Genomic DNA, 27,465 nt, shown 5'->3' with positions numbered 1-27,465 from the left:
CTTGTCTAATATCTTGTGCATTATATTTATCCCCCAGTCTCTTTACTCTGCACCTTCTGTTCCCTTTTGTTTTGTTTGTTCCTGTGTATCTACCTTCTCCTCTCTCTCTTTCCCCACCCCTCCCATTTTTGGGACGCGCTGATCCAGCCTCATTGCAGTCAACTAAAAGGTTCCATTGACCTTATCAAACCTTAGGTTAGGACCAGGTAGCATCTCTCCATCCATACACAGAGCTTTTGCAGAATTTAGTGCAGTTTAGTGCAGTATTTGAGGTTACCTTGCCCTCAAAGACAAGCAGGCTAAGAATAAGACAACAAAAAAACCACATCTTTAGTAAAACTTAATGTCAGGCTTTGAGGTACAAGATTAAAAGCAAGGTCTTAAAAGTGCAAACAGATTTAAAATGCAATTTTATCTTAAACCAAACAAATCTGTTCTTTAGCTACTTAACCTCTTTCTTGTTAACTCCCTGTCAGGTGTCCCTGCCTTCAGAGCAAGAGTCTAATGCTTCAGTTAGAAGTTCAGTTACCTCCTATGGGTTCAGAAGGGGAATCTCAACCTGATCTTTCCGTCTGTGGTGTATCAACTTCAGACGCTAGGGATCCAGTTTTCACAGAGTAGTTCTCCTCCATGACTAGCTGCATTTATATATCTTTAGAGCTGAGGATTGCATAGAACTAGGAATATTCTTGGTGGTATATAATGATGACATTCGAAACTAGCACTCACCAACAAACTCACGTAAGGGTGAATTTACTCTTCTTGGAACCAGTCACAAGTTACCTTTTCTCCATGGACTGGATGGCTTAAGTGCTTTGGGTTTATTCATCTTACTGGACTATGTGGCACTATTGGAGTACATCTGAAGGACAGACTGCCCAAGTGTTTCTTTGCTTGGGCAATAGTGCTGAACACCTTGCCCCGTATCCTTGTGACAGTCACTGTGTTCTGGCCACGTCCATTTAGAAAAGTTTAGTAAGTAAAGATCAGAGGATCTCTTCTTCCACCAGCTCCATAGCTTCTCCTGGGTCATTCTACAGATACCTACAGAAATACTACTAGGGTCTGCTTTGAGAAGGTCAAACGTGTTTGTTTCATCTCCTTTTGCTGTGCTCCGCTTGGTAGCCATGCACTGCCCCAGAGACCACTAGGAGCTGTCCCATAGGCTGATACATATCAAAGAATGTCCTGGCTGTATAAAGGTAGAGGAGGAGGCAGGTCTATAACAAAAGCATCAGGCTTGTGAATGAGAGAAATGCAGTTTAATTGTTTTGAATATATCTGGGTAATGCATCTGGGTTGAAGATGTACAACAAATAGCAGAATTACAAGTAAGCTGTAAAGAGACATAGAGGTGGGGTTTTCTTTATAGGAATTCTTTTTGGCAAATGTTTCCATAATTTCCTTTGAGCTGCAACTAGTCCCATCTAGGGTGGCAAGTAGTCTTGCTAACACTGCAAAGGAGAAAAGACACATAAAACATTTAAAGCCTGGAATTGTGTTGTATGAAATGCCTTTGATTTGAGCAGTGAATTTCATTAAATCCTGCCAAACATTCAAAGCCAGTCTCGGCTTCCCAGTCCCTTTATTTGCTATCAGTACTTGAAATCAGCTTAATATTTTACCTTCACCCTTGGTTGCAGAGCATAACGGACAAAACCATTATCTGCGAATGTCATCGCTATTAGGAAGGAGAGAGAAGAAAGGAGGGGATAAGGGGGAACAGGGCTAGCAGGGAGCTGGTATCTACAAAAGTAAACAGACTTTAATTAAATTATGAGAGGCTGATTTTTCCCATTCTGCTCTCTCCTCCCATCATACTGTTAAAGTTCCGCATCTCCTTAAGAGCTGTGGATACAAGCTGCTAGGCTGAGGGCTAATATTTAAAGGTCATTTAAATGAGCAGAGATGTTAATCATTGAAGGGACAAAGCTGAACTTTGTCTCCCAGCTCTTGCCTTCATGCAGAGATGTTGCCTTCCTTCCCTGCAGTAAATAAGAGCTTTCAAATTACTGTTTTAGTGTTGGATTACACTTGCTAAACTAATACTAAGCAACCAGCAGCATCTGTGAACTGCAGGGGAGGGGACTGACTTGTTATAGGGTCACCTCTAAGAAAAGTCACAATTTGTATTAGATCAACAGAGTTGGTAGATTGTAATACGGACAGAGTGAAACCTGTATGAAGTGTAAGGGTGCTGTGAACTGCAGAGATGTTGGCATGCTGTGTGGAAACTGTGCTTATGTACAAGTAATGCATTGCAGTCCATGGGCCACAGTGGAACCAGATTCTGAAGTAGGAAACACTGTTGCCTTGTCACACAGTCTACTTGGCTCTAATCTGTGTTAATGGACTTGATTAGGAGTTTTTCTTACATGCTTTTCTAACAGATCATGGGTTTTCTTTATATGTTCTGAAGGAATAATGACATTTTTTACAGAGCCTTTTAGTTTAGTCTAAGAAATAGTGAAATAAAAATTGAGCTTGGGGTTGGTTTGACATTAATCTCTGTATTTACTGAATCCTTTTAGGAGTAGTTTTCAGTTGTCATGTTTCTACTCCCCTGCATGTTTGACTTTGTACACTGGACTCTTCCAACATGTACCAATGCATTTTAACAAAGGGACAAGTGCAGGTGGTTTGAGTAGACATAAACTAGTGTCAGTCCCAACAGGAAAGGTGAGGGGGTAGGATTTTTTATGAGTAATGACAACACTGAAAAATTATTTCTGTAGGTCTGAAATAACAAAACTTTTTTTTTTTCCTTGATGTTAAACTGAAGTATGAGAATAAAAGCCCAGCCGTTATTCTTTCCCTCAGAATGGAAACTCTGTTGTTATTTGCAATTAGTTGTGCTCACTGGTATATCAAACTGTGGTGCAGGAAGACATCACACACCTATGCCAAGGAAGTGTTTGTGTCTTATTTTTTTACTGGTCGCATTGGGGAAAGATGAGATTCTGAATACAACCCAATGACTTTTTATGTGGAGTTGTACCTATCAAAAGGAAACCGTGTAAACACGCAAGTTCTTGGCAGAAATACAGCTGCTAGTCTCAGGTGAGCAGCTGTTGCCCTGAAGATCAGGGGGGGTGAGCCTAAAGGTAACTTTATCTGAAGAGCCTTTAAGAAACATAACAGAAGTTGTTGTGTTTTCATGTAGAATTTTTGGCAGAAGTATCAGAGTAGTATTTGCTGACTTCTCATGTGTTAGCTATTGCTAATGTTTTCTGATTCGCCAAATGAGTAACATGGGAACTATGGATTACGAGGAAAGAAGGGAATTCAGATAACAGTGAAAGTAGAGTAAACTTGGAATGGATCTTGTGATGTTACCAGAAACCCCAAGATGGCATTAGAGACCTTGTTTTTCTACATTTAAATTGTGACATACTCTTAATGAGTCTTATTATTTCTTTGTCTTCCATTCTTAACCAGTTCTCCATTGTTTATACTTTTTTGTTTTACAAGCATTCCTGCTTTATGCCCCTTTTCCTTCAAGCATCATTTGCAAGGCATTGGTAATGCCAAAGATGCTACATGCAACACAGCCTAGCTGTAGTGCAAGGGTCTGCCAATACAACAACAGACCACAGCCCCACAAATACATTTGTACTTTATTTTGTTCTAGGAGGCTGGAACAGCAAAGTTGGATGCAACTCTGTAGCTAGAAATTCATCTAATACTTAGGGGTTTTTTTAGTGTGGTTGTTTTTGGTTGTTTTTTTTGAAACATAAGCCAGCCCAAATTTACAACGTCACTAGAAGCATTCCAGTACTGAACTGGAGAGTATGGAGATGATGAGGACCTACTGCAATATCTCATTTGCTGGAGGATTGATTCCTGAATTTTATCAACATACCACAAATTGAAAATTGTGAACCAAATTACAGCAAATCCTTTGAGTGTGAGAAGGCTCTGATCTACCCACAATCATTAACAAGGGAGATTACTTGGATTTTGCAAAATTGTACAGTGATGTACTGCTCCATACGGTCAAGGATCCTGCACAATCTTCCACTGATCACTAAGTCAGTAACAGAATATGTTCAAGCCAACTAAGGGAAACATTTTCTCGGTGCAAATCTGGGATCCTTATTTAGCTTTTTATTCAGCCTTTGCAATGAAGCTAGGTGATTGTTCTACATAATGATGTAGCACACATCAAGATCTTCTTGATGTGCTTTACATAGCAGCATTTCTTGTGAGTGGAGAAGCTTAAATGAGATCCAGCTCATCTCGTTTAAGTGAATTCATTTTTCAGACTGGTCGAAACGATTCAAGTGCCTGTCTTCAATTAGAATGAGTAGGAGTTGGATGCACTTGTTTGCTGTGGAGGTTTTGAGAAGCCTGTGCTCTATGTAAGCTGTGTGAATTTCATAGATAGCACAGAATTTATAATATTTCAGAAGATTTTTTTGTTTGTAAGTAGTCTTTTGATTTGTACATACTTAGGTAAAGGAAAAACTGCATTTATTTTCAGGACTGCAACTATGTGGACTTTGGAAGGAAAGGAAATTATAAAATTCATGTACTATAAGCACCTTTGAAATACAATATGGACCGTTTGTTCATCACAGCCCGATGTTCAAAATCTTTTAATCTGTCTTCTAATTGACGTTCCCTGTCCTTGTGCCAGGGCTTGCCATAATTGGAAACTCTTTGGAATTAGCTGTTGTTGTTTTGCTAGTTTGTGATGTGTTGCTTCCTAATTTCAGCCACCGTTGTTCGCTGAGTGGGGATGATCTGAACAGACAGTGGTTGACACCCAGTTCCCAGCTCCATCCAACTATTTACCACACCAAAGGTCTTCTCTATTACCTGCGCAGCATTGGCCGGGCTCCTCTGGTGAGTCTCTTCCAGAATCTTTTGTGAGTTACTGTATATGGATTACTTGCTATAGTTGCGTGAATAGTCTTGTTTTAGAGCTAGAGTGATTTGGAAAGCATCACGTGCTGTTACACTTTGATCTTACAAAAATGTTTTGAAAGTCTTGGATATTTATTACTTACTGAATCTTCTTAGCAACAACTCCAAATTTCAGAATCTCTGCACACCTGGAATATAAATGACAAAATGAATTCCTTAAAGCTCTTTAATATCCTCAAAGTACTCCAACTAAGCTAAATATTATGAGTAGATTATTTCTATCTTCGTGGCAATGATAGGAGAAATTCCACAAAGATCTAGTCTGAATGGACTATGCGAAAGCCCATGTTGGAACAACCTATGCAATCATAAAAACCACAGAAAGCAGCCCTCAAAAGGTCTGAACTTCCATGCTGCTTTAGTAATGGGAAGAAAATGGCTGGTTTTGGGGGGGGTACAAGAAATTAATGAGAAATGGGTCTCATCTCAAAGCTGCAACTGTAATGGGGCTGGGATCCAGCCCATCTACTCAATCTTGATGCCCAGCAGAATGAAAAGATAGTTCTGAGACCTCAGGAGAAAAAACACAGGGAGGTTGAAATGTTAATGAACAGATGTGGATGCATAGACTGGCAGGTTAGCTGACGATAGATACAGTCAGGCAGGAAATGTCCAAAGACACCAAATTCCCTCTGGGTTTGATCCAAAAAACTCCCAGACAAGGTGAAAACGTCCATGAGTTTCTTTACATGGATTCTCATGGGAATGAGGTTTTTTGCTAAGGCAACAGCCCTGAAATTCAGCTTTGCAGATTGAGGAATATTGTGGAAATTCAACTCACAGCTGTGAATTTACTCACCAACCTTTTTCTTTGGTTCAGATCAGTGTAGGATCAGTCCTTTTTTACCCTGCTATTTTCTATGTGGCCTTTTTTAATACACAACCATCCTTGTCATATTCAGGTGCATGAAATTGAACACCCAGTGCAAGTTTTCATCATTGCTGAGTGAAGGGAGACTATTGTTCCTATCGTCTTCCTCACTCACAAGCTGCATGTTGGACTTAGTAAACTGATTTTTCTTTGCTTTTGAAGAGTACATTGATTTTAGTTTAGACATACTCAAAAATGCCTTTTTCCCTCCTCCAGAAGAGAACTGGGTTTCTTTTTTTTTTCTGTTTGGTTTTTTTTTTTTTTTTTTCCTTTACCTCCAAGATCCCATGGAGCCAAGTTCACTGATAGCCAAATGATTTCTGTGAAGTGATTTAGATTCATTTATCCTGGGGATGCACAAGCAGTTTCTTCAAAGCAAAGAAAAGCTGCTTGAAGGAGAAAAGGAAAGAACTTTAAAGTTAACAGCCTTTCAAACCAAAGCCATTTTAATTGGTAAGTTCTATAGACAACAGCCTGTTAAGCGCTGCTTTTTTTTTTTTTTTTCCTTCTCTTGTTGGCTCTGGGCACCCTAGTAAGACAAGGGACTGGATGCACTGCGGCACTGAAGGCTTCTGCAGCATGGGATCTCCTTTTGACTGAGAGCATCAAAGCGAGAGTGTTGGAGACCTTTTGTCTGGGAGCAGCCAGGTCTGCTGGGGAGAGGGAAGTTACTGTCTCCTTGAGTATTTGTGGTGAGAAACTGCTATGGTTTAGAAGCTATAGTTGATAATGCAGTTGCAGCACGCAACAGGGAACCTGCAGCTTGTACAGAGTCTGAGCTGCAGTGAAGAGCAGGATGCCCTCAGAAGGGACAGAAGAAAACTTCCTAGGGACCAGGAGACATGGAGCAGTTTGCTGCCATTCGAAGGTGTTACATCAAGCTTAGAAACAAGCACGTGCCTGCAAGGATGTAGCTTATTGTGAGGAAAAAACCCTAAGCAAGTCTACCTCAAAACTCAGAGATTCAAAGTCCTGTCACAATGCTATCAAGGAAAAAAAATGAGGCTTTACATTAAAAAAAAAAAAAAAAAAAAATATTCAAAATGTTCCATTTTCCAACAGCTTTTCTTGCTTTCCATTTTCTATTTTGCTTTTCCTTTATTTTAAAAGATGCCTGGTTCTGTGACTCATGAGGAGGGTTGTTTTTGAGGTAGAAAGCAGTCCTTACCTTTAGGATGACCAGTGCTGGCAAATAACTTTAAATAGATAAAAATTTGCATGTGTGTCTTGAGTCATATCCCAGTGAAGGCAAGCCTTAGGAGTTTGACTAGTTTGTGTGTATTAGTGTCCTAGCCATATGGAAGGACACGCTGTAGAAAAAGGACTGGTAGGTCCTAAGTTTGCTTAGTGTTTGTCCAGACATATACCAGGAAGAATACTGTATTGGGTGCTCAAACTACAAAATATAGCTTAGCCTTGGCTGAATAGTGGGACATAAGCTACCCTGTAGTGCGAAAATGAGGCAGAAGAATGTATTCTAAAGAATAATTGAGTATAAACATTGGGAGTGACTGCAGTATCCAGAAAACTTAATTAAAATGTAGCTCCATATAACTTGCAAATAGAAAGAAAGTATTTCCAATTGCACTGCTTCTGCTGTGGAAGCTGGCGACAATCAGTGAAACATCCCATGGTCTGAAACAGCAGCTGCATGATAGAACCTGGCTTTGATAATCCTTTACCAATAACGAGGTCTCATACCAGACCTGTCACTAAGGACTCATCTGCAGGTTTCTTGAGGTGCAGAATTATAGCCTGCTGCTGATCAGGCAGCCCAGCTACTGACTATCTGATGATCCCTGTGTGGTTTCTTGATACATAAAATAATATTTTAGGCAGATAATACATTGTGTCTTTTGTGTGTTGGTAATTCTGTAAATTGGCAGGTAATTGATACCCAATTGAGCTGGGTCCTCTGCCTTGAAATAAGACGAAAGCTATAAAATCCTCTTTGATATTCACAAGAATAAATTCTAGGTTGTACCTGTGGTTAACCTAAGCTGTGACTATGTATTGCTGATAGCTTAGATGAAACACTAGCTGGAAAAATGTCTGTCATTAAGAGAACCAATAAATGTAGCTCTTTGGAAGGAGACATTACAGGATAATTGCACGTGGTTCAGACAGATTTACTTCAAGTGCAGGGGCTGTGTAAGTCCTGCAAAATATGCACACAGGCTGAGGGGGCTGAGTGTCTGGGGTCTGTGCAATGCTGGCTTTTTTCTTTTGGAAATGATGCTGGTTGTAGGTTTGCACCAATGAGCAGCTCTCAGACTGCCCTGCTCGTCCTCCCCTTTCTGCCTTTGCTGAGTGCCAAGGGTATAAGTAAAGCAGGAGCGGTTGTTGCTGGGTAGGTCGCTGTTCACATGCTTCAGGTGTGGAAAGTGTGTGCTGCAGGGATGGGGATGTGCAGATCCAGAGCCCTGCAGAGAGCTGGAGGTGAGTGGTAGTGCAGGAAGGAAAGTTGACAGGTCAGAAACCAAAAGAAGGAGCAGCGCAAGCTACACGCTCAATTCCTAGATAATTAAATTCCCTGACTTGCTGCAGCTAAACTTAGTTACTGTAGAGCTGGTAAATAAACATACGAGGGTAACTCTTGCCCTAACAGTTGGTGGAAGAAGCTCATCTACTCCATCTGTTTCTCCCCTCTTCTATATGTATTTATGTAAGAATATGTATATATTTTTTTTACCCTATATTTCTCCCCCATCTCTGTTTATATTGATGTATAATTCTTCCCTACCACCCTATACCCATTCTTTTGTCTCCGACACAAGCCCTGGAAAACTGTTTCAATGAAGTCTCGAAGGTCCTTTCTACTCAGTGGTAGATACTGTTTTAAAATGAACCAATTCCTTCTCTTTAGAAATTCTTGTCTTTTCATTGACAGATTTCTGAATATTCCTGATAAAGACATGGAGAATATATGTAACAGCAGTGTGTATATCGACTTCATATCTCAGAGGGCACTGAGATTGATTATTCTTTAAGACTTGGGTCAATATTTACCTCTTGGGTCATTAAATTGTGATTTTCATTTCTATAGGAGTCGATATCTGCCTATAAAGGCAATCAAAACTTCTGCTAAAACTGGGAATGTGCCTTGTGCCTAGTTTATATGACAGCTGACATAAAAGAGATGGATTAGATAGGCAGATTAGTGTGGAATGAGATTATTTGCCATGAAGATAGGTCATGTACTCTGCTTGGCTTCCAGGAATTCGTGCAAAGATCTGACAACATTGTGCAATAGAATTGCACAATTATATTTTCCTGAAAATTATGCAGCACAGGTCTTGAATTTAAAGACAACAAAGTGATGATTAATTGCTCGGGAAAGCACAGATTTGAAATCTCATTAGGATGAAGCTGGAGTTTAGAAGTAGAAAGAGCCTGACAAATGGCTCTGCTGTTGTATCGTAAGTTACCATGAACTCTTAGGTTCCTGAGTTGCCATGGATTCTTGCACAGGTGTCATGTTTATTTCTGCTGCAGACAGAAATGCACTAGTCTTGACTCTGGATCCCTGAGATCATGTCAGATTGAATAAAGCAAGCAAGATACAACTGATTAACAAATTTTGACACAGGTTATAGGCATGGCCCAGAGTCTAAGCTACTCTGAAGAGACCTGAAAAAATCATAACACCCCCCCTTGTCTAATAGTGCTTATTATGAAGAACCAGGAAACTTCTTCAATGTTGAAGACTTTGCCTTTTTTTTTTCTTTTTTTTCTTTTTCTTTCTTTTTCCCTTCCCCCGGTCTCCCTAGGTATTCTGTGACTACCACGGACACTCCCAGAAAAAGAACGTGTTTCTTTATGGCTGCAGCATCAAGGAGACCTTGTGGCAAGCAGGCTGCATGGTTGACACATCAGTTATCACAGAAGATGTTGGCTACAGGGTAGGTCCACTTTGTTCCTTTCTGCAATTACTGGTGTGCATGTGCATCTACGTAGCTACTTAAGATAAGGCCAGCTCACAAATTTTGGAGATAAGTGCAAGCTTCCCTTACTCTAGAGAAGTAATGGTCCAGAGAGTTTCAAATCATGCATAATATCTTCAGGCACCAGATATTAGCAAGAATATTGTCAGTAGATGGGTCCCTATTTATTTCATTTCATTTTGGTAACGTGCTGTGTTATAATCTTTGGCTACAGACTAATAGGGCAGCAATATTTTTGTGTGGTTTATAATTTCTAAATTTACGTACACTTTTGTGCCCTCACTCCACCGTAATAAGAAATAGGAATTACATAATGGTAACTGAGAAAATGACAATGTGCCCCTGCCCTACTCGGTTGAATTGCTTCATCATAAAGTGCTCCTGGTCTCACCGAAAACATCAGAGAATTCAATGGGTGTCAAACAGACCCAACATGGTGGAGTTATGTCCAAAGCAAGTGCTTGGTGTCATAGCTAGGGAAATTTTTCTGGAATTAGAAAGAAAAAAATACTTAAATCTGTTTTATTTCTACTTCATGTGAATGTCTTTTCCATCAAACTGTTCTCTGGATTTCCTGCCTGTCTTTTTTTGTGTGTGTTTAGATGATATTTTTGTGTTAAATGACAAATTTCTGTGGAAAAAAAAGGATCTTAAGCTCTAATTATAGTCTTAAAAAATGTTAATTTCACAAAACATTAACTGTGGCCTTAAACTGATTATAGAGGTATTGCTTGGTTCACTCCAACCTGAAAGAGGTTGAAAAGTCTTTTTCAGTTTACCTCTCTCTAATTTTCACTACTTCAGTACAAATACTAATTATCCTCCCATAAGGGTGCCACATCTTCTGTGTTCATCTTATGGCATTGTACACTGCATACTGAAACTTTTAAGAAAGCGCTCCAGACTTCATCATGAGGGGTCCCTGTGGCAAACACTGTTTCACAAAGAAAGCAGGGAGCGTGCTTACAGTCAGGACATCTTTTGCTGTGTTTGAATTCAGAGGGCTTGAAAAGGCTGAGGATGGTTCATTGTTACACAAACAGAATTCAAATGCTGCTGTCAGCACCTGGAGCCTGTCTTGAATCTGCAATGAAGAAAGGCTCCAAGGCTGTCGAAGAATACACTGCAGTGGCCTATAAGAAAGATTTTGTGGTTCAAATCATCTTTTGCACAAAATGGGAGGTGGGTGCTTGCTGCAGTTCCTTCTTACGGGTCACCCTCTTCCTTCTCAGGCTGGGGAAACTGGGTCTATAGGAGAACATATCTGCAATTGCAAACTGCAGCAGATAATCACCCCTGTCTCAGACCTGCTCCTTTGCACTCTTTGTACAGGTTTCTCTCCGGCCTTCTATAGGTAGCTGGGGATTAATCTGGCCTCCATGATTGATTTTTCTGCCCAGGAGCAGGAACCAAATACCTCAAGAAAATGTTGTTTTTTGGAACAGCCTTTGCCTTATACGTCATAGACTCAGCTGCAGCCCTTGACAATGTACAGGAGTAAGAGTCTTCATTACTTTCTAATATTTGATGGCCTTGGGTGACTTGCACAGCATTGGCATCGCAAAGCCCAGCTTGAAGATTTGTCCTTTTGATAGCCATTCCAGGCCACTTTGACAGCAACCTCTGCAGGGATGACGGCAAAGAAATATATTTCCATTGTCTCCTAATGGGATTGGAGGTTTATGGGCAGGGTCCTGTGTGAGGGAGTAGCTTCCTTGGCTGTTGTACATGCTAAATCCAGCTGTGCGTGAGAAAGGGAACGCAGTCACACTGCTGCATTATCATAAAAACATCCTTTAAAAATGTGTGTTTTCAGTCTTTCAAAATACACTATTGAAAGATAATTAATGAGAAGAATACGTAGAGAAGAAAGAACCATTAGCGTGAAATCCAGTGACCGCGGGTAAAATGAAAAGAATATTAAATTCAGATTTGCTAATGCTCCTAAATGAGCCCTGCGTACAGAGTCATTACTATTACTGGCCAGCGTTTTTATGTAATTAAATGTTAAAGATTGATTATGCATATAAGTTCAATTGCTTTAAAAAGCTAAACTGGATTAAGGATCTGGTTGTTGTATTTGATAGTATATATTTATAAAAAATCCATGAGTTGATTCAGATAAGGACAAAATGGAATCTATCTGAAACTTCACATACAGTTTCACTGGACCTCATGATTGTGCTGAGGCTTATAAACATCAGGGAGACAGGGCTTTGCTTCATTTTTTTAATTCCTGTTCAACCCAAATCCAAGAAAACCTGGAAGCACTGCATGTAAACATACTATTTTGTGATCCTAATGCAGCAAGTAGCACATTGAAGGTAATCCAGAAATGTTAAATGCTTTGTCTAAGGCACGCAGTCAATTTTAAAGATTCCTGTTTGGTATGCTGACAGGAAAGGGAGTGCTGTAGCTCTTAGTAGCACACTGGAGATCTTGACTTAAGAGTGAGGCTCGTGGTGGTCTCAGATTTAAACTGGAATCTCTTGCTTTGTTCCAGTTTTCTGCACCTCCTTTTTTTTTGTCTGAAAATGGACTTCATAGATCTTTAGATCTATACCTTCCAGAACTGGTAAAGTCCATTGACAGCTCTAGCCAGAATATACTGAAAAATGAAATATACTTTTTTGTTATGTGTATGGTTGTGTACGGTTAAGCTGTTTGCAAGAGATACTGCAAAATAGTTTAGGCCAAAGATTTATCATTCACATCAAACCTGTTTGAGGAAAAGACATTATTCTTTCAGTGAAACCAAATATTCCCATACAGTGCTATGAAGTAAAGCTCAACAGAATGGAACTACAATTGCTCAGAATCAGTCAGTGAAACTGATTGTTATTGGAAAGTGAAATTAGCTGGTTGGCTTTCACCGCCCAAACTGAATGAAATTCAAGGGTAAATGCCATTAGCAATAAGTGGGAACTCCTTCTATATGATTCCGTTCAGTTCAGATGTTTAAGCAAGCTGTTGTCAAAGAAATAATGAATATCCTCATTTTGTTTGCTCTTCTCTAGATGGATCAAATGGTCTCTTGGCATACGTTGTGGTTAGTATACCAGCACTAAAATTTAGACACATGCACACGTGTGTGTACCTAAAGGTCCAGTCTCTACATAGAGCACACCTAGCGTTAATGTATCTAGTATATGTTTTTATAGAGTGTAAAAGTAACACATTTAGTACTCTTTAATGACTAAGTAAGTGTTGCCTCTGCACTGATGGAAATATTTTGATACTGCAGTGTACTAGGAGTGTTTATAGATGTTGTTGGGAAATATGACTTCTAGAATAAGAAAGTCACGGGAGGCTGAGATGTAAATTTTACTGGGTTTTCATGATTACTTTTTATTGTGATTCTCTAAATGAGGTGTATAAAATATATCATTTGGACTCCGATGAGAATATTTTGGTTTGTTTCACAATGCAAGTTATTTAAATGTTGAGCTCTATTTTCATATAATTATGTGCGACCTTCTGTGAGAATACACATCCCCTTTTCTCTGCTCTGTGCTAGGTTCAGGCAAAACTCCTCCCACAGCCGAATCCCTTGTCAAATTGTGGATGCATGATGGGAGGACATATAGTATGGCTGGAGAGGGGAGCAGGAGAATATCAGGTACTGAACCATGACTGCAGCCCCCTCAGCAGCACAACAGGAAGGTGTAGGTTAACGTCAAAGCAGCATGCAAACAAAACTCTGTGACTTCAGCAGTCCCAAACTATTGGGTGTGAAAATGTTTGATTTTGAATGAGGTACAGCAAGTGTACTGGATATTTTGCATTTTACTTTTTGGGATGAAACAAATGTTTGAATGCAAGGATTTCACATGGGATGGACATAATGCACTGGTGGGAGCTCTCAGTAAGAGTGCCTACAGATAGATTTGACGATATACACATTAAACCCCACAGGTCTCTCTGTATATGTGTGTTTGATATAAACACGTGCACATCTGTTCAGTTCATTTTCTCACCACTGCTGATACTTTCTCATAGACTCTTCCTAAAATCCTGGATAAAGTGGCCCCTGCGTTTGTCATGAACAGCTGCAGCTTCCTAGTGGAGAAGTCCCGGGAGTCAACGGCCCGGGTGGTGGTATGGAAGGAAATGGGTGTGTTGAGGAGCTACACCATGGAGAGTACGTACTGTGGCTGCAGCCACGGACTCTACAAAGTGAGTAAATCTTTCAAAGAACCCTGTGCCACCCTCCTCCTAATGCACATCTCATAAGCTTGGGTAAAGCGGAGGGAATAGCTGTTGTCTTGATGCTTATCTTTGTCTGCACTCTCCAGACCCATGTAGCCATGCTCTGAGGTTTCATTTAACAGTGAAATGAAAAGAAACTCCAGCCTGGAGACAAAAGCATTGAGCTGAAGGAAGGAGTGTGTTTGAGATGATAGGGGACACTTATCCTTATAAGAGCATTCACAGCCTTGTAAAAAAGTGTGTTGGCAGGTCACATGGACATTATTGAGCCTGGTTCTAAGGTAATTAACTTGAATACTAGTGGCACCAAGGTCTTTGGTACAGGCTAGCTGCCTCAGCATTCACCTGACTGAATTTAAGAGCCTGCACTGAGAATCCTGCATTTGGAGTTGCCTGTTACTGACAGCCAAAAGTGGCTAATCTAAGGCTAGTTTTGACAGCTGTCCATGAGCTCAAGTTATGCCTGCGACCGTGGTCTAGATAGACCCGATTTCCACATCAAATGAGGTTCTAGTCTTTGTAGGAAAGGCTGTACTCGTACCAAATGCATCGGATACATCAGTCTATGAAATCTCCTGGCGCTCTTTAAGTACAGAGGATGAACTGTGGTAATTGCATTTGAGTGATCGTAATTTTCCGTTCACTCAAATGGTGAATTCTTTCGCTTGTTCCTTTCCCAAACCTGTTGCTTTCACTGAAAGTCTTCCGTATTCCATCTCGTTTCTCCCACTAGGGAGCAATCCTTATCTGTACAGCATTAATAAGCAGTTAAGGATCCTGAAAGACCCTTAAGGAAAGAGCCATTATTACAAATAACAATTAATTAATAAGACATTCAAATGATTATCTGTGGAAGCTCTATACTAATCCTTTTACCTCTCTGTAGAATGCAGCCAGGAAGTAATCAGCTGCTGTTTTAGCCATGCTCTACTATACACACATCAATTCCAAGACAGGAAAGGCAGAAGAAAAAAACAGTAGACAGTTTAAAGAAAGAGAATATAATTGCCCTGGGCATTATATCTAACACTCCCTACTCCTGAGAAGTGCTAATGGTTTTTTAATAGGCACCACAGGTCAAGACAGTGGTTTTGGATCTTTTTTTAGACAGCGGGAGAAAATCTGCCTCAACTGAAATCACTGACAAAACTCCTAGTGATCTACATAGAGGAGCATTTCACTGATTTCCTAGATAATCACAGTAAGATTTAAAACAGTGATGCATCATATTGTATCAATACCTACTCATTTGTTCTCCTCCAGCATCTGTGAGGCAGCAAACCCAGTTAGATGCTTGAAATACTAGGAAGAGAACATTAAATGCCACATTCAGATGTTGCATTTAAGCACTGTGCCATCCACACTGGCTCTGTATTATATAGTAGAGGTACCAGAAATAAGCAGAAAGATCTAATGCAGATGGTTCAGGATACTTTTTTTTAAAGAAATCCTTTAAAATGTGTGAAACTATTTTCTACATACTTTCTTGTCCTGTTTTTCATCACTGATCAGGACCACAGGCAGCCACTGAGGACAAGAGCAAGTTGACATATGAGGGCTTGTGATTGGTGACAGAATCCAATGTTCTCATGGCCCACAAGGAAGTCTGTAAGCTGTAAAGCTTTTCTGAAATGTCCATTCTGAACACCTTGAAAAGCTAAGTCCCAGTAGGATGATTGGGTTATTTTTATGAGGTCACATATCTTTTTTTTCTTTTTTCTTTTTTCTCTTTGTTTAGAATTATCATTCATCTCAAAGATGGAGGATACATAAATATTGCCATGAGGGGGGCATTTTTTTTTCTTCATGATTTCTTCACCACAAACACTTTTTGCGGTTTCTCTGATTCAGGCAGCTTTAAAGTATTTCCACTCATTTTTTCCAAGTACACTAAGTACCCAACTGGTTAGTATCAAAAAGGAATATAATTTCTTATGTTGACGCTTATGCTGGACCTGCATATAAATACATAAACTATCTCTTTCAAATAATTGATATTAATGTACTCTTTCATCTTCCTTTTAGTGGTCTTTAGAGTTGGTTCTTCCTTGCTTGTTCTTACAAGTGCATTATTTAGGGTATGGACTTGACAGGCTGACCTGAAGATTTTGTTGCATAATACCATTTAATGCTCAGCTTCCATCTGTCAAGCCAAAACTACTTCAGTAGTATCTGGAAGCCCTGAAATTATTCCTGTAAACTGGAAATTAATTATATAAGAGGTCATATTTTTCTAGAGACTTCAACCTGAGTTCTTTACTCTTGCACCCTCAAGTTGATGTGTGTGTGAAGAATAGACTGAGACTAATGCTCAGGCAGGAGATGTCAGCATCCTATATTTAGAGCTCCTGATATTTGGATCAGTAGATTTGTATTTAACAGTGAATGCGATCAGTTTCTTAATTGCATGGGATTGATCTCTGTGTAGGGATATACCCAGAATCTCCCCTGGATGAGCATGCCCTTATGTTTTTGATACTTTCATACCTTGACGTACAGTACAAGCAACAGCTAGGATTTTAAACGTCTCATTATATGCAGCAGAGGCTCCCAAGTCCAGCATCATTCAGTGAATCAGTGGTCAAACTTTTAATAGAGCGCAGGAGATCTGGATCCTGGTCTTTAGTTATCTTCCTGTTTGTAAGGGGTGAAAGTAATTCATTCAAGTAGCTGCTTTGCTGGCTCTGAGCACAGATAACAGTGCTCGGAGTTGCACAGAGACCTCTGATAGGGATTGTGCAAAGGATTTAGGAAGAGCAAGAGAGCCTTGCAGAGGCTGCAAGAGGTTAAAATATTATTTGCACAAGGCTGGTAAGTGTGCCCCCTCTCACCACATGTTGAGGAAGGGCTGAGGTAAACCAGAACCTAATTTTTCTGATAGAGAGTCCAGAAAAGATGCTGTAAGATTTTTTCCAAGGAATCTGTGTGTCCTTTCTTGGATTGAACTGTAGTCTTCATTTTTACAATAGTTTAGTGACTGAAAGATAAGGCAGGAATTTGGTACTATTGATATGTAAATGAGAAAGAATAGTGACCCCAGCCTCATTTAAAAGTCATTTGATTTCAGATGGGGAGGAGGGTGGAAATGAAAGGAGAAAAGAGATGGTTTGTCTCTGTCGAATCTCCCTGTCTCTGTGATCAATGGAAATGCAATAAGCCAACCTACCCTTAATGAAGCAAAACATAAAACTAAAGAAACTATTGATCTTATCTAAGGTTTTGTTCAACATAAGGAAGAAGAAAAGAAGGGGAAAAAAATATCCAAACTCTTTTTCATTTTGTCTGGATTGCCCAATTCAGTCTTAAAGGAGCAGTGTCTCCATTTGAAAGTTGCTAAAAACAAAGCAGCCAATTTCTGTACGGAATTCTCCCTCCTGCCTCTGCCAGTTTACAACCTGTCAGAGCAGAAAACAACTCAGGGGGGAACCAACTGAAACTGCTTATCGTTTCTTTGCTCATGTGAAGGCAGTCTGTGTTGTTCCCTCCTTGGACCTTTTACACCTTCAGCTTACCATGTGATTTTTATTGCTGCCTCCCTTTTGTGGCATGTAGAGCCCCTTCTTTTCTTTTGTTTTTAAAAGACTGAATGCAAGGCTGTACTGTAAGAAGTTCTGCTGAGTACAGGTATAGTCAGGTACAATCATGACCCCAAAAGAATCAAATCTCCAGTGGCACATATTGATATTTTCCCAAGTTTCTTGTGTGTCATGGTTTAACCCCAGCCAACAACTAAGCACCACGCAGCTGCTCACTTACTCCCCCCCTACCCAGAGGGATGGGGGAGACAATCGGGGGGAAAAAGTAAAAATTGTAGGTTGAGATAAGAACAACCTAATAGAACAGAAAGGAAGAAAATAATAATGATAATAACAATAATAAAATGATAATAGTAATAAAAGAATTGGAATATACAAAACCAGTGACACACAATGCAATTGCTCACCACTCTCCAACCCATGCCCAGTTAGTGCCTGAGCAGCAATTCACCCCCACCTCAAGCCAACTCCCCCCAGTTTATATACTGGGCATGATGTCACGTGGTATGGAATACCCCTTTGGCCACTTTGGGTCAGCTGTCCTGGCTGTGTCCCCTCCCAATTTCTTGTGCCCTCCAGCTTTCTCGCTGGCTGGACATGAGAAGCTGAAAAATCCTTGACTTAGTCTAAACACTACTTAGCAACAACTGCAGACATCAGTGAGTTATCAACATTCTTCTCATACTGAATCCAAAACATGTAACTATACCAGCTACTAGAAGGAAAATTAACTCTATCCCAGCCAAAACCAGGATATTGTGTGATTAATTTTCCAACTTGCCTATCTCTTTGCTGTTACCATGTTCTATCACGCTACAGTTTCACTGTTCTTCTTGATTCCTTGTTACCTAGCCAACTAATTAAGACCTTTCTATAGCATATTGCACTGTGCTGTTCCATTCATTACTGCATCTATCATCCTACAAGTTAATATCCTTTGTGCCATGGTATACAGCTGAGTTCCGAACCGTATGTCTTAGTAATACAGCAAATCTAAAAATTTCAGCTTCATGCTCTGTGAGTACATGCTATCTCCTTCAAAGGGATTATAAAAAAATGAGTAACAAATGAGTTTTAAAATTATTGCAGATATCTTGACAATGCCCTTTGAAGGAGATTTTACTAGTGATATGGATCCTTCTTTGAAGAAAGCCTTTGGGAGAGCTGAGAAAAAAAGTTTTGGGTTTTTGTTTTTTTTTTTTTTTTTTTTTTTTTCCCTGCCCTGTTTACTTCCTCTAAGTCAGAGGAATTGAATACCCCAAATTTTCTCATTGGACTTGATTAGAGGAAAAAGCCATCTATTTGCAGAGACACTGGAAGGAGAGAGATCAGCATCAAGCAACATAGCCATACAGTTCATAAGACTTTCTTCATAGTCATTCAAAACATCTTTGTTGAACAGAAGCGGTGAGAATTAGTCTAATTGGAAGATCTGATATTATCCATCCCCTTTAACCTGGCTAGCATGGGATGAATTACTTAAAATGAGTGATGAACTAGTGATTTACCATGGAAGTGTGGCTGAACTAAAGCACTATGCCAAGACAAAAGCCTTTTCTCTTTGTAGTCCTTCAGAGGTGGACTTCTCTGATTTGACCTGTTTCTGCCCAAATTAGCCAAATTGTTACCAATGTATGATTTGTCCATTGAATTACAGCACTATTTCTTTATAGTTATCTGTAGGCAATGAAATATTTTCTTCATCTTCCTTACTATTGAAGATTACTTGCCAAATTTCTGTGAGGAATTTTTATGTATGCTTTATTCATAAGCAGTTTATTACAGTTTATAGTCAGAAATTGAGTTGTTTTGATGGAGTTTGCAGGTCGCATGATACTGCTTCTGTTCTCCAGTAAGATGTATATTGTTCTTGTAATTCAAAGTCTGGTGCACAAACTTACAAACAACTTTAATTTGGCTTCTTGCCAGTATTCAGCCACCAACAAAAATGGTGTCAGCAATATTCTTGCCATAAATCATATTTGATATACTTGCAGAAAGAAAAAAGTAAAGAAATAGGATATATTCTGGTGTACATTTCTGGCAAATGCTTACATCACCTTTTCAAGTCTGACAGACTTTTACACATTTCTGATTTTTTTTGTCCCCCAGAGCTTACACTTTTCCTAAGCATGGGTAAGTCTTAAAAGCATTCAGAAGTTTCTTAAAAAAAAAAAAAAAAAAAAAAAAAAAAAAAAAAAATCTTTAAAATGTGTGTGCTTAGCTGACCCTCAGTGCTCTGGGGATCTCATTCAAAAGCAGGATGCTGAGAATAAGAAAGAATGATTTTCTTTCAGATAGTTCTGCTTCCAGTTCTGGTCCAAAGTGGCTCAAATTGGAAGCAGCTGTAACAGCAAGAAAAGTATAGAAAAAAAATAGTTATCTAATAGTAATCTAAGGACTGAAAGTTCAAATTAAGGGTTTTGTTTGTTCTGTTTTCTTAAGTTGTTACCCAAGGCAAAAGTTTGCATCCTATTTGCTTTATTTTCCTGCTTCTATTATTTCTGCCAACCCCTTGCACTAATTGATTGGTGATTCATTTTGTAAGATATTCTAATTGTACCTTTTGGGCTTGTGGGCCTCGCTTCATAAAACTACATAAAGATTAATGGCATTTAGAAAGTGGGGGAAAGGCGTGCGGAGGAAGAGGAGAGAAAGGGTTTCTGAGCAAACAAATTGGGCGATGGTAGGTGTTTGTCTTCCTTGTAGATTCTTATATAAACTGCTGCAAGATTTTCCCTCATTAAGTGTTTTTTATTGGTTGGTTTGTTTTAATTATTTGACAGAATGCTACTAAGAAATCACACACTTAACAGTGCTCAGATCTGAGCTTCAAACAAAACCTCAGTTTGGTTCATGCCACATTAAACAATAGGAGTTTGAAGGTGTGCTGAATTTGGCCCTCTCAGATTGTTTGGAGAAGCAAATCACGGAACCGGTAGAACTTTGTAGGGATTCTTTGGCCCTTGTATCTCCAAGAAAACTGGAGTTTGTCAGTAGGACTATCCTGGCTGGCCTCATCTTTCTTGATGGGTGATCAGACTGTTGTATTAAAGCAAGTGTGACCAAAACCATGTGAGATGTAAATATCATCTCTCTTCCCAAAAGTGATGGATGTTATTGCTATTTACTAATTTTTTGCTGAAGGTGCTCAATATTGTCATATTGGAGGGCCATTTATGTGCATTTAAAAGTCTATAAATTTTGTAAGAAGGCAATTCAGGCCCCCATGCTCTATCTTCCCATTTCCTGACCCACTCCACAGTCAGTTTAGCCTTGCTGTTTTGGAAAAGATCAGTAGTTGAGTAGGGTCATTTTTCTTGTCATCATTTCTGGACAAGGCTTATTTCTTATTTGTTTGCATTTTTGGGGACATGGGAACTGGTTTGGGTTTTTTTAACCCTATATAGGAAAAGACCCATTTTCTGGCACTAGTGTGACTGCTTGAAGCCTTTTGCTGAGAACACTCAGCCCAACTTCCAACGTTTGCCAAATGTAGGTGTTTTGTGAATGACTGGAAAAGCAATCGTCTCTTAATCCAATAGACAGAGTTCGCTGCTGTACAAAAAACCAATTGTTTTCTCAGGGTGACTGAATAATTCCTTACCTCTTTCTAGAAGTTAGTATAGGCGTGGTTGCCTGCCAAATACTGTGCATTAGTCCATCTGTTGAGGTGTCCAATGAATGCTGCCTTGAAACAGATTTTGGAAAAAGTCCTCCCTGGCACCTGCTTCAGTGGCTTTCGGCTGTCACTCAGGCCATCTGCTTTCCTGCTCCTGGGCAGAAAGATTCAAGCATTAGGGGATGGAAGGATGTTCCATTGTGTTTGAACTCACATGGTTACTAGAAACAGCGGAGAATGACACTTAATGGAGAGCAATGGACATGTAGCTTTCTTTAGCCTTCCTGTCCCCAAAGCACTCAGGAAGCACTAAAACCCAACACAAGAATTGTTTAGGGGGCAGTGGGCAACAGTATTTTAGTCTTTCTCTCATTATTGATGTGTGCACAAGGAATGATATATTGGAATTTTTTTATACATATGATGAAAGATGTTCACTGATGCTCGCTGGATCGTGGATGAAGATACTAATTTAAACTGTTATGTTTGTTTTGATTATTTCTCCTGAGAAGTTGAGCCAGCTGTATCCCTGACTTGCTAAGTTCAGTGGTGTTACATCAAGGTAGATTTGAGTAATTAGCTTTGGAGATATATTCCAGAGACCTTGACAGTCTTGGAAGGAAGGATGTGTTAACAATGCACTGGGAAGAGCTTGTGAATGTGTTCCCTCCCTCTTAGACCCTGTCTGGAAGGAAACAAAAGTGCCTCTGGCAGCTCCATTACTGATGAAAGCCAGGAGAGGCACCAGATTTTATCGTTAGTCATGTACCGGTCAGTAAGTTATTCTAGCTGCAGACCTTTGGTTAAAGAAAATGGGAAAGTCTGTATGGAAGGGCTGTCACAGTAATAACTTTTAACACACCTCAGAGTTTGAGGCATCTCTAGTGGGAATGAGCCACAGGGAAGTCATATCACAACCTACTCCCACAGCACTAGTCTTTTAAGCTTGCTGTGTGATCCTGTTCTGAACTTTCCCACTGAGGTTAGTGTAGTGTAGGTTAGTACTCGTCTCTGGCATTTCCAGATATTTTAGTCCCAAACCTAGCTTTTGATACAGCATTTTCACACAGGAGTGATGCATCTTTGCAGTATGGAACCGACCAGCCCTATTGACAGTGCCAAAATGTGTCATTTATGATATTTAATTGCCAGAGCAACATAGTGATTAGGCTGAAATTACATGTCTTTTGGTTTGTAGCTATATAACCTGTTTTCTGGTCCTGTTAGGCTGTATTGAGTCAAATGAGTTAGTCCTGGATGAGAACTCTCCACAGGTACCCAGGGGTGATGCTGCAAGCTGTCATGGAGCAGTCCTAGTAGCTAAGATAACTTGCAGTTCTAGGGTGTTGTCCTCATGCCATTTCATGTCTGTGCACGTTTCCCTAGTTTCCTTCTCCTTTGATATAAAGACACCCCGTTATATATCTGCAGAAACAGGAGTGCTAAAGATAACACCATCATAAAATGGAATAGACAAAAGGCTGTAGATAGAAGAACATGGGATCTTAGGTCCCATTTTAGGACTTTAGTCATGCAAATCACATTTCTCTGTCTCTCCTACTTAGTCATTCAGGCTAAGAAATAGGATGCAAATCATGGCTTGGCAGAAAATACAGGTGCTATATCCTAACCCAGATTTTGTTAGTAAAAACATGTTACAAAAGGAGAAAAATATGGTCCCAAACCACAAAGAAGTGAAAAATTTGCTAGCTTCTCTGCCTTTTGGAACCAATTTCAAAGTTGACACTAAGAGGATGTCTGCTTCTCCAGCTCCTAAGCAGACAGCCTGGCCCAATCTGCAGCCCTTTGGCAGAAGTAGTATCTTAAATCAACTCCTTTTTCTCTACTGTTGATAGATTATTGGGTGCTGACTGGCTGCATAACTGGAGAATAGTTCCCATGCCATATGGTTAAATTATGGCACAATAAAAAAATGACGATAGGGGTGAGATCATAATAGATCTAACTCTGCAAAGCTGGGAGGTATCCAGTTCTGTTGAGGTTCTGTGGACATGGCTGGCATGCAGAATAGGAAAGCAGAGCAATCATGTACCTCCTTCTTGGCCCACCCTTTTCCACCATCAAATAATTGAAACAGTTGTCTTAGCACTGCTCTTTACCCCTTCTTTTTGGGACTCAGCCTTGGAGTCCTTGTTCCAACAAATCCCTGCAATCTCCTACATTCCTTTTGCTTGTTAATTATATTAGCGTTTCCTAGTTGGTAGTTTGCTTTTTATTAAACCAAGGGACATAGCAACCTCCTTGGGGCTGAGGAGTGGAAAACAGGCATTATCTTGATTTTTTTCCTGTCTTGAATGCTGATGTTCCTCTAGATTACTTTTTTCCCCAGTGTATTGTAAACAGCTGGTGTTTCTGCTTTGTTTATGGGATCTTTCTCCCTCAGCTGCTTTTGCACTTCCCTAGATACTTGACTGTGACCCAGTCTTTCCATACTCCAATGCTATACTCGAGAAAGGAGGTGATAGGTACAGATAGGGGTTATCAAACTGTTTCTCTACAAAGGGAGCGAACAACAAGACTACACAGACACAAACATGCGTGTGTCCTGTCACACCCATCTTCCAGAATTTGAGACAGCCAGATTAGATGGAAGAATCCCAGATTTTGATATTACACAGATTTTGATGTTACACACAGATCTGGGCAACCTAGATGCTTGCAGCAAAAAAATCTGTTTGTGATTGCACTTGTGGTTGCATGGAGAAGAGATTGCATTTTGTGAGGGAACAAGGTATGAATCAATGGCTGACGTCCATATTTTCACCCTGCTGACAAGATACTGGTTTTGTGGCCCCATTTGAAAATGAACTTAACCAGCGTACTCATGCGGAGAGAAAGAGACAACAAATGCTGTCACCTTGCGACTGAGGGAGTGGGTCCTTCCATGTGCTGTAAGGGGGAACAAACTCTCCTAGTATTAAAATCAATGATGCCATGCTCAGAAGTCAGTCTTTTGTAGTGCCAGAAGGCTGAAAATGACTAGCAATTTGTGGTCAGGCTAATCTCTGAATTGTATTTATTCAGTTTATGGGTACAGCTGAGGACCTGGTTGGACTTCAGATGTGGATTTGGTAGAGCCTTAGCTACATTCACAGTACAGATTATTAGAGCAAACAGAAACTACAGAAGTGAAGCAAACTAGATGTTCAAAGATCATTTTTCATTTTCTACTATAAATATTATAGTGGTGTGACAATTGAAGACAATTGAAGTCGCACACACACGATATGTGATTTTTTTGGGGGATGAAATGTTACTGTTTTATCTGAAGCCTACTAAGCGATCCTGAATGCCATGACCTTGAATGCCCATGGGATTTCAGTCTGCTAAAGAAAAAACTCTTGGGAAGGATAAGGGATAGAAAAGCAACATGACTAATGAAAACTAACTGTAGTATTTCAATAGTGTCCCTTTAAAAGTCCAAATAGCATTGCACATCACCCTTTCAAGTTTTCTGTGGAATTACAGCAGCTAGCTTTTTGATTTCTGATGTCTCTCTTGCTTGTTAATCTGGCCCCGTGTGGATTTATTGTACAAATCTATTTGGCAGCTGAAAATTGCCCTTTGATGAAGCTCCTAGTCTAATCGTGAACTCCTCAGGCATGGAAAATAAGAATGGGGTGGTGGCAAAAGCACAGGCTAAGAGAGCCATGTTTGTCTTTCACTCTGCATGGATTTTAGAAGCATCTAAATTTCAAAGTCTTTCACACACAGGATTTTCTGCAAAGATTGATTTTGCCTCTCTTAGGATGGTAACATTTGCCATGCTGGATCAGACCATTGGTCCATATAATCTGGTATCCTGCCTCATAGAGAGGCTGGTTCCTCGTGGCTCAGAAGAAAACAAAACCAGCCTGTAATGCAACTGATTGAATTACACTAAGACACCGAAAGGAAATAAACCTACTGGCCTGACCTGCCTCTCCTCCACTTCATACGCTGCAGCATGAGGCCTGATTGTCATTATCAAAACCTTGAAATAACAAGCTACATTCTCTGTGAATAATTATGACACTTTTTCATTGCCTTTCATAATCTTTTCTCAGACAGGGCTTCCTGCAGCAGTGAATTCCACTAGTTGATGCCTACAATATGTATATGGTGTCTATCATTAAATGCAAACTGTATATTGAAATCTGATCCCCCTTCTTTCTCCCTTCTGTCCCTTTGCTGGCTTCTGTGTCCTCGTAAGATGCACTTTCCATAGCTGCAGTAGTTCCCAGTCTGTTTTGTCTGTCAGCTCTCTATCCATGTTCACTGCCATCCTTATGCCTCTGTTATCTGCTCCCAGGTCCCCTGATCTAATCTACTCTAAAATCAGATTAGATGGTCTGTTCATTCTCTCCAGTCTCAAAATCTGTAGAAACATCCTGGTTCCACCCAGCTTTTGCTTTTTTGGTCAATTTCTTTGTTTTGTTTCTAATCCAGATTTATTTTTTTCACACTTGCTGAACTCTTGTACTACTTATGTTTTCTTTTCTCTCCATTTTTCTTTCTACCACAAAATTTGTTTCATATTACCCAATATACCAGGACTGACTGTTATTCCTCTGCATTGAAACTACTAAATTCCTTCTTCACTGACAGAGTACTGACATTTCTTTTTATTTAAATCACAACACGTGCCCTTGCCTGGTACTCTAAACATCATAAATAATACATGCATTCATGTCTGCAGACTGTGCCATGTGGTGGGTTTGTCCTTGAATAGGGTCAGGTCTTCGAGCTGGAGAAGGTGGGTATTGCATGAGCCTACACTTGGAGATTCTGCTTCTATCACAACTCCTTGAGTACGATAATAGTGTCCTTTCTACGTGGCAGAGCTCTACCGCCTTTCTCCCTTTGTATGACTTCAGACGCTGGAAGGAGGTGGCAGGGGATCCCAAATCAATAGTAGCAGAGAGGCCAGCATGCTGCACTGCATGTCTATTAGATACAGGCACGTGGTGGCATATGAAGCAGAACCCAGAAGCAGAAATCTCAAGCCTGGACTGAAGACTTGACAAATACTCCAGTGTCATAGTAAGAGCAAAGGAAGCTCTGTTCTCCTGCTCTTGTCTGCCATGTCTTGTAGCAGGGAAGGCTGCAGTTGCTGGGAAAAGTGTTAGGCACTGAAAACAGACTCTTAATAACAAATTCATGGAGTTTTAATAGTCAGAAGGGACCATTAGCTCTTTTGGTTGATCTCTTACATGTCATAAATCTTTGGGCTTCACCCTGGCATCTTTGTACGAAGCCCGATAACTTGTGTTTGTGTAAATAGGTTTTGTAGAAAAACATTCAGATTGGATTTGAGAACATCACATGATTGGAAATCCATCTGGTCCCCTGGTATTTTGTTCCAGGGGTCAGTAACTGTTAAATAATATTGCCTTATTCTAATTTGAATTAATCTTCCTGCTGTTTTCAGCTGCACTCTTGTTGTTTTTCTCTGCTAGTTTAGAGAGACCTTTAGTAACTTGTGGTTTGTTCTCTTAAAGGTACTTACACCATGCAACCAAGTCACCTTTCAATCTTTTTAGATAATTAATTAAACAGGCTGAATTCGTTAATAGTTTGTCTATATCAGAACATGCAGGAAAATGCCTTTGAATTAGCTAAAGGTGTGAGTGGATAGTCCTGTGCTAAACCACATTAAGCTGCATGTCAACAGTCTGAAGCAGAATAAAGGTGGCCTTAATTAAATTTGGCTTAACTCATTTCTAAAGTAAATTAGGCCATACTGAATTGCAAACACTTTAATTCTGAATAACAGAGCAGAATTATGTGTGTCTGTATGTGATAAACTTGTAAAGTAAGGGTATGCTTATGCTGGATGAACTCTGAGGCAGAGGTTGATATGCCTAGCAGGAGGGTTTTGGATGGAATTTGGAGTTTTATGGTTTATCTTTAGGTAAGACCCTATATTGCATACTTCATATGGATGATGAAGAAAAAAACCTGCTGTGATCTGCCTTGGATGTGCTATATTCTAATTTTTGTCTAAGGAATAAATTTTTGGTGCATGCGCTGCCAGATGGTGGTAGATCTACAAGTGAAGATACGTGGTCTAGAAAGAGACATTTCAGCACAGCACACAATCTGCGGAAATGCAGATAATCGGGGATAATTCAGAAATCATTTGCATACCTGCTATAAAAGTGGAAGGATCAGACACGAGGAAGCTGATGACAGTGGAAATAAAAAAAAAAAGATGTTGGTTGCTCATAGCCAAGAGAAGAAAGAGAATGTGGAGATGTTCAATGCTGATGATTTATGATATTCTCTCAGATACTCATTAAGACAGCTACTGCCATATAGAGAATTAGAAGGATATCTCTGAATGTCTTTTGG

General features: G+C 39.9%; 1 protein-coding gene across 1 annotated transcript in view; it reads left to right on the top strand.

Annotated features, from left to right (window-relative positions):
• Positions 1-27,465, top strand: part of AGBL1 (AGBL carboxypeptidase 1) — a 273,863-nt gene that overhangs the window by 133,212 nt on the left and 113,186 nt on the right. The window contains exons 19-21 of the mRNA XM_049812577.1: positions 4,719-4,848; positions 9,571-9,702; positions 13,744-13,920. Of these exons, the coding sequence (XP_049668534.1) occupies positions 4,719-4,848; positions 9,571-9,702; positions 13,744-13,920 (439 nt within the window). The remainder of the gene's footprint in view (positions 1-4,718; positions 4,849-9,570; positions 9,703-13,743; positions 13,921-27,465) is intronic.

This window comes from Accipiter gentilis, chromosome 10 (assembly GCF_929443795.1).
Source record: "Accipiter gentilis chromosome 10, bAccGen1.1, whole genome shotgun sequence".
NCBI lineage: Eukaryota > Metazoa > Chordata > Aves > Accipitriformes > Accipitridae > Astur > Astur gentilis.
This window is presented reverse-complemented; position numbering and strand designations above follow the sequence as displayed.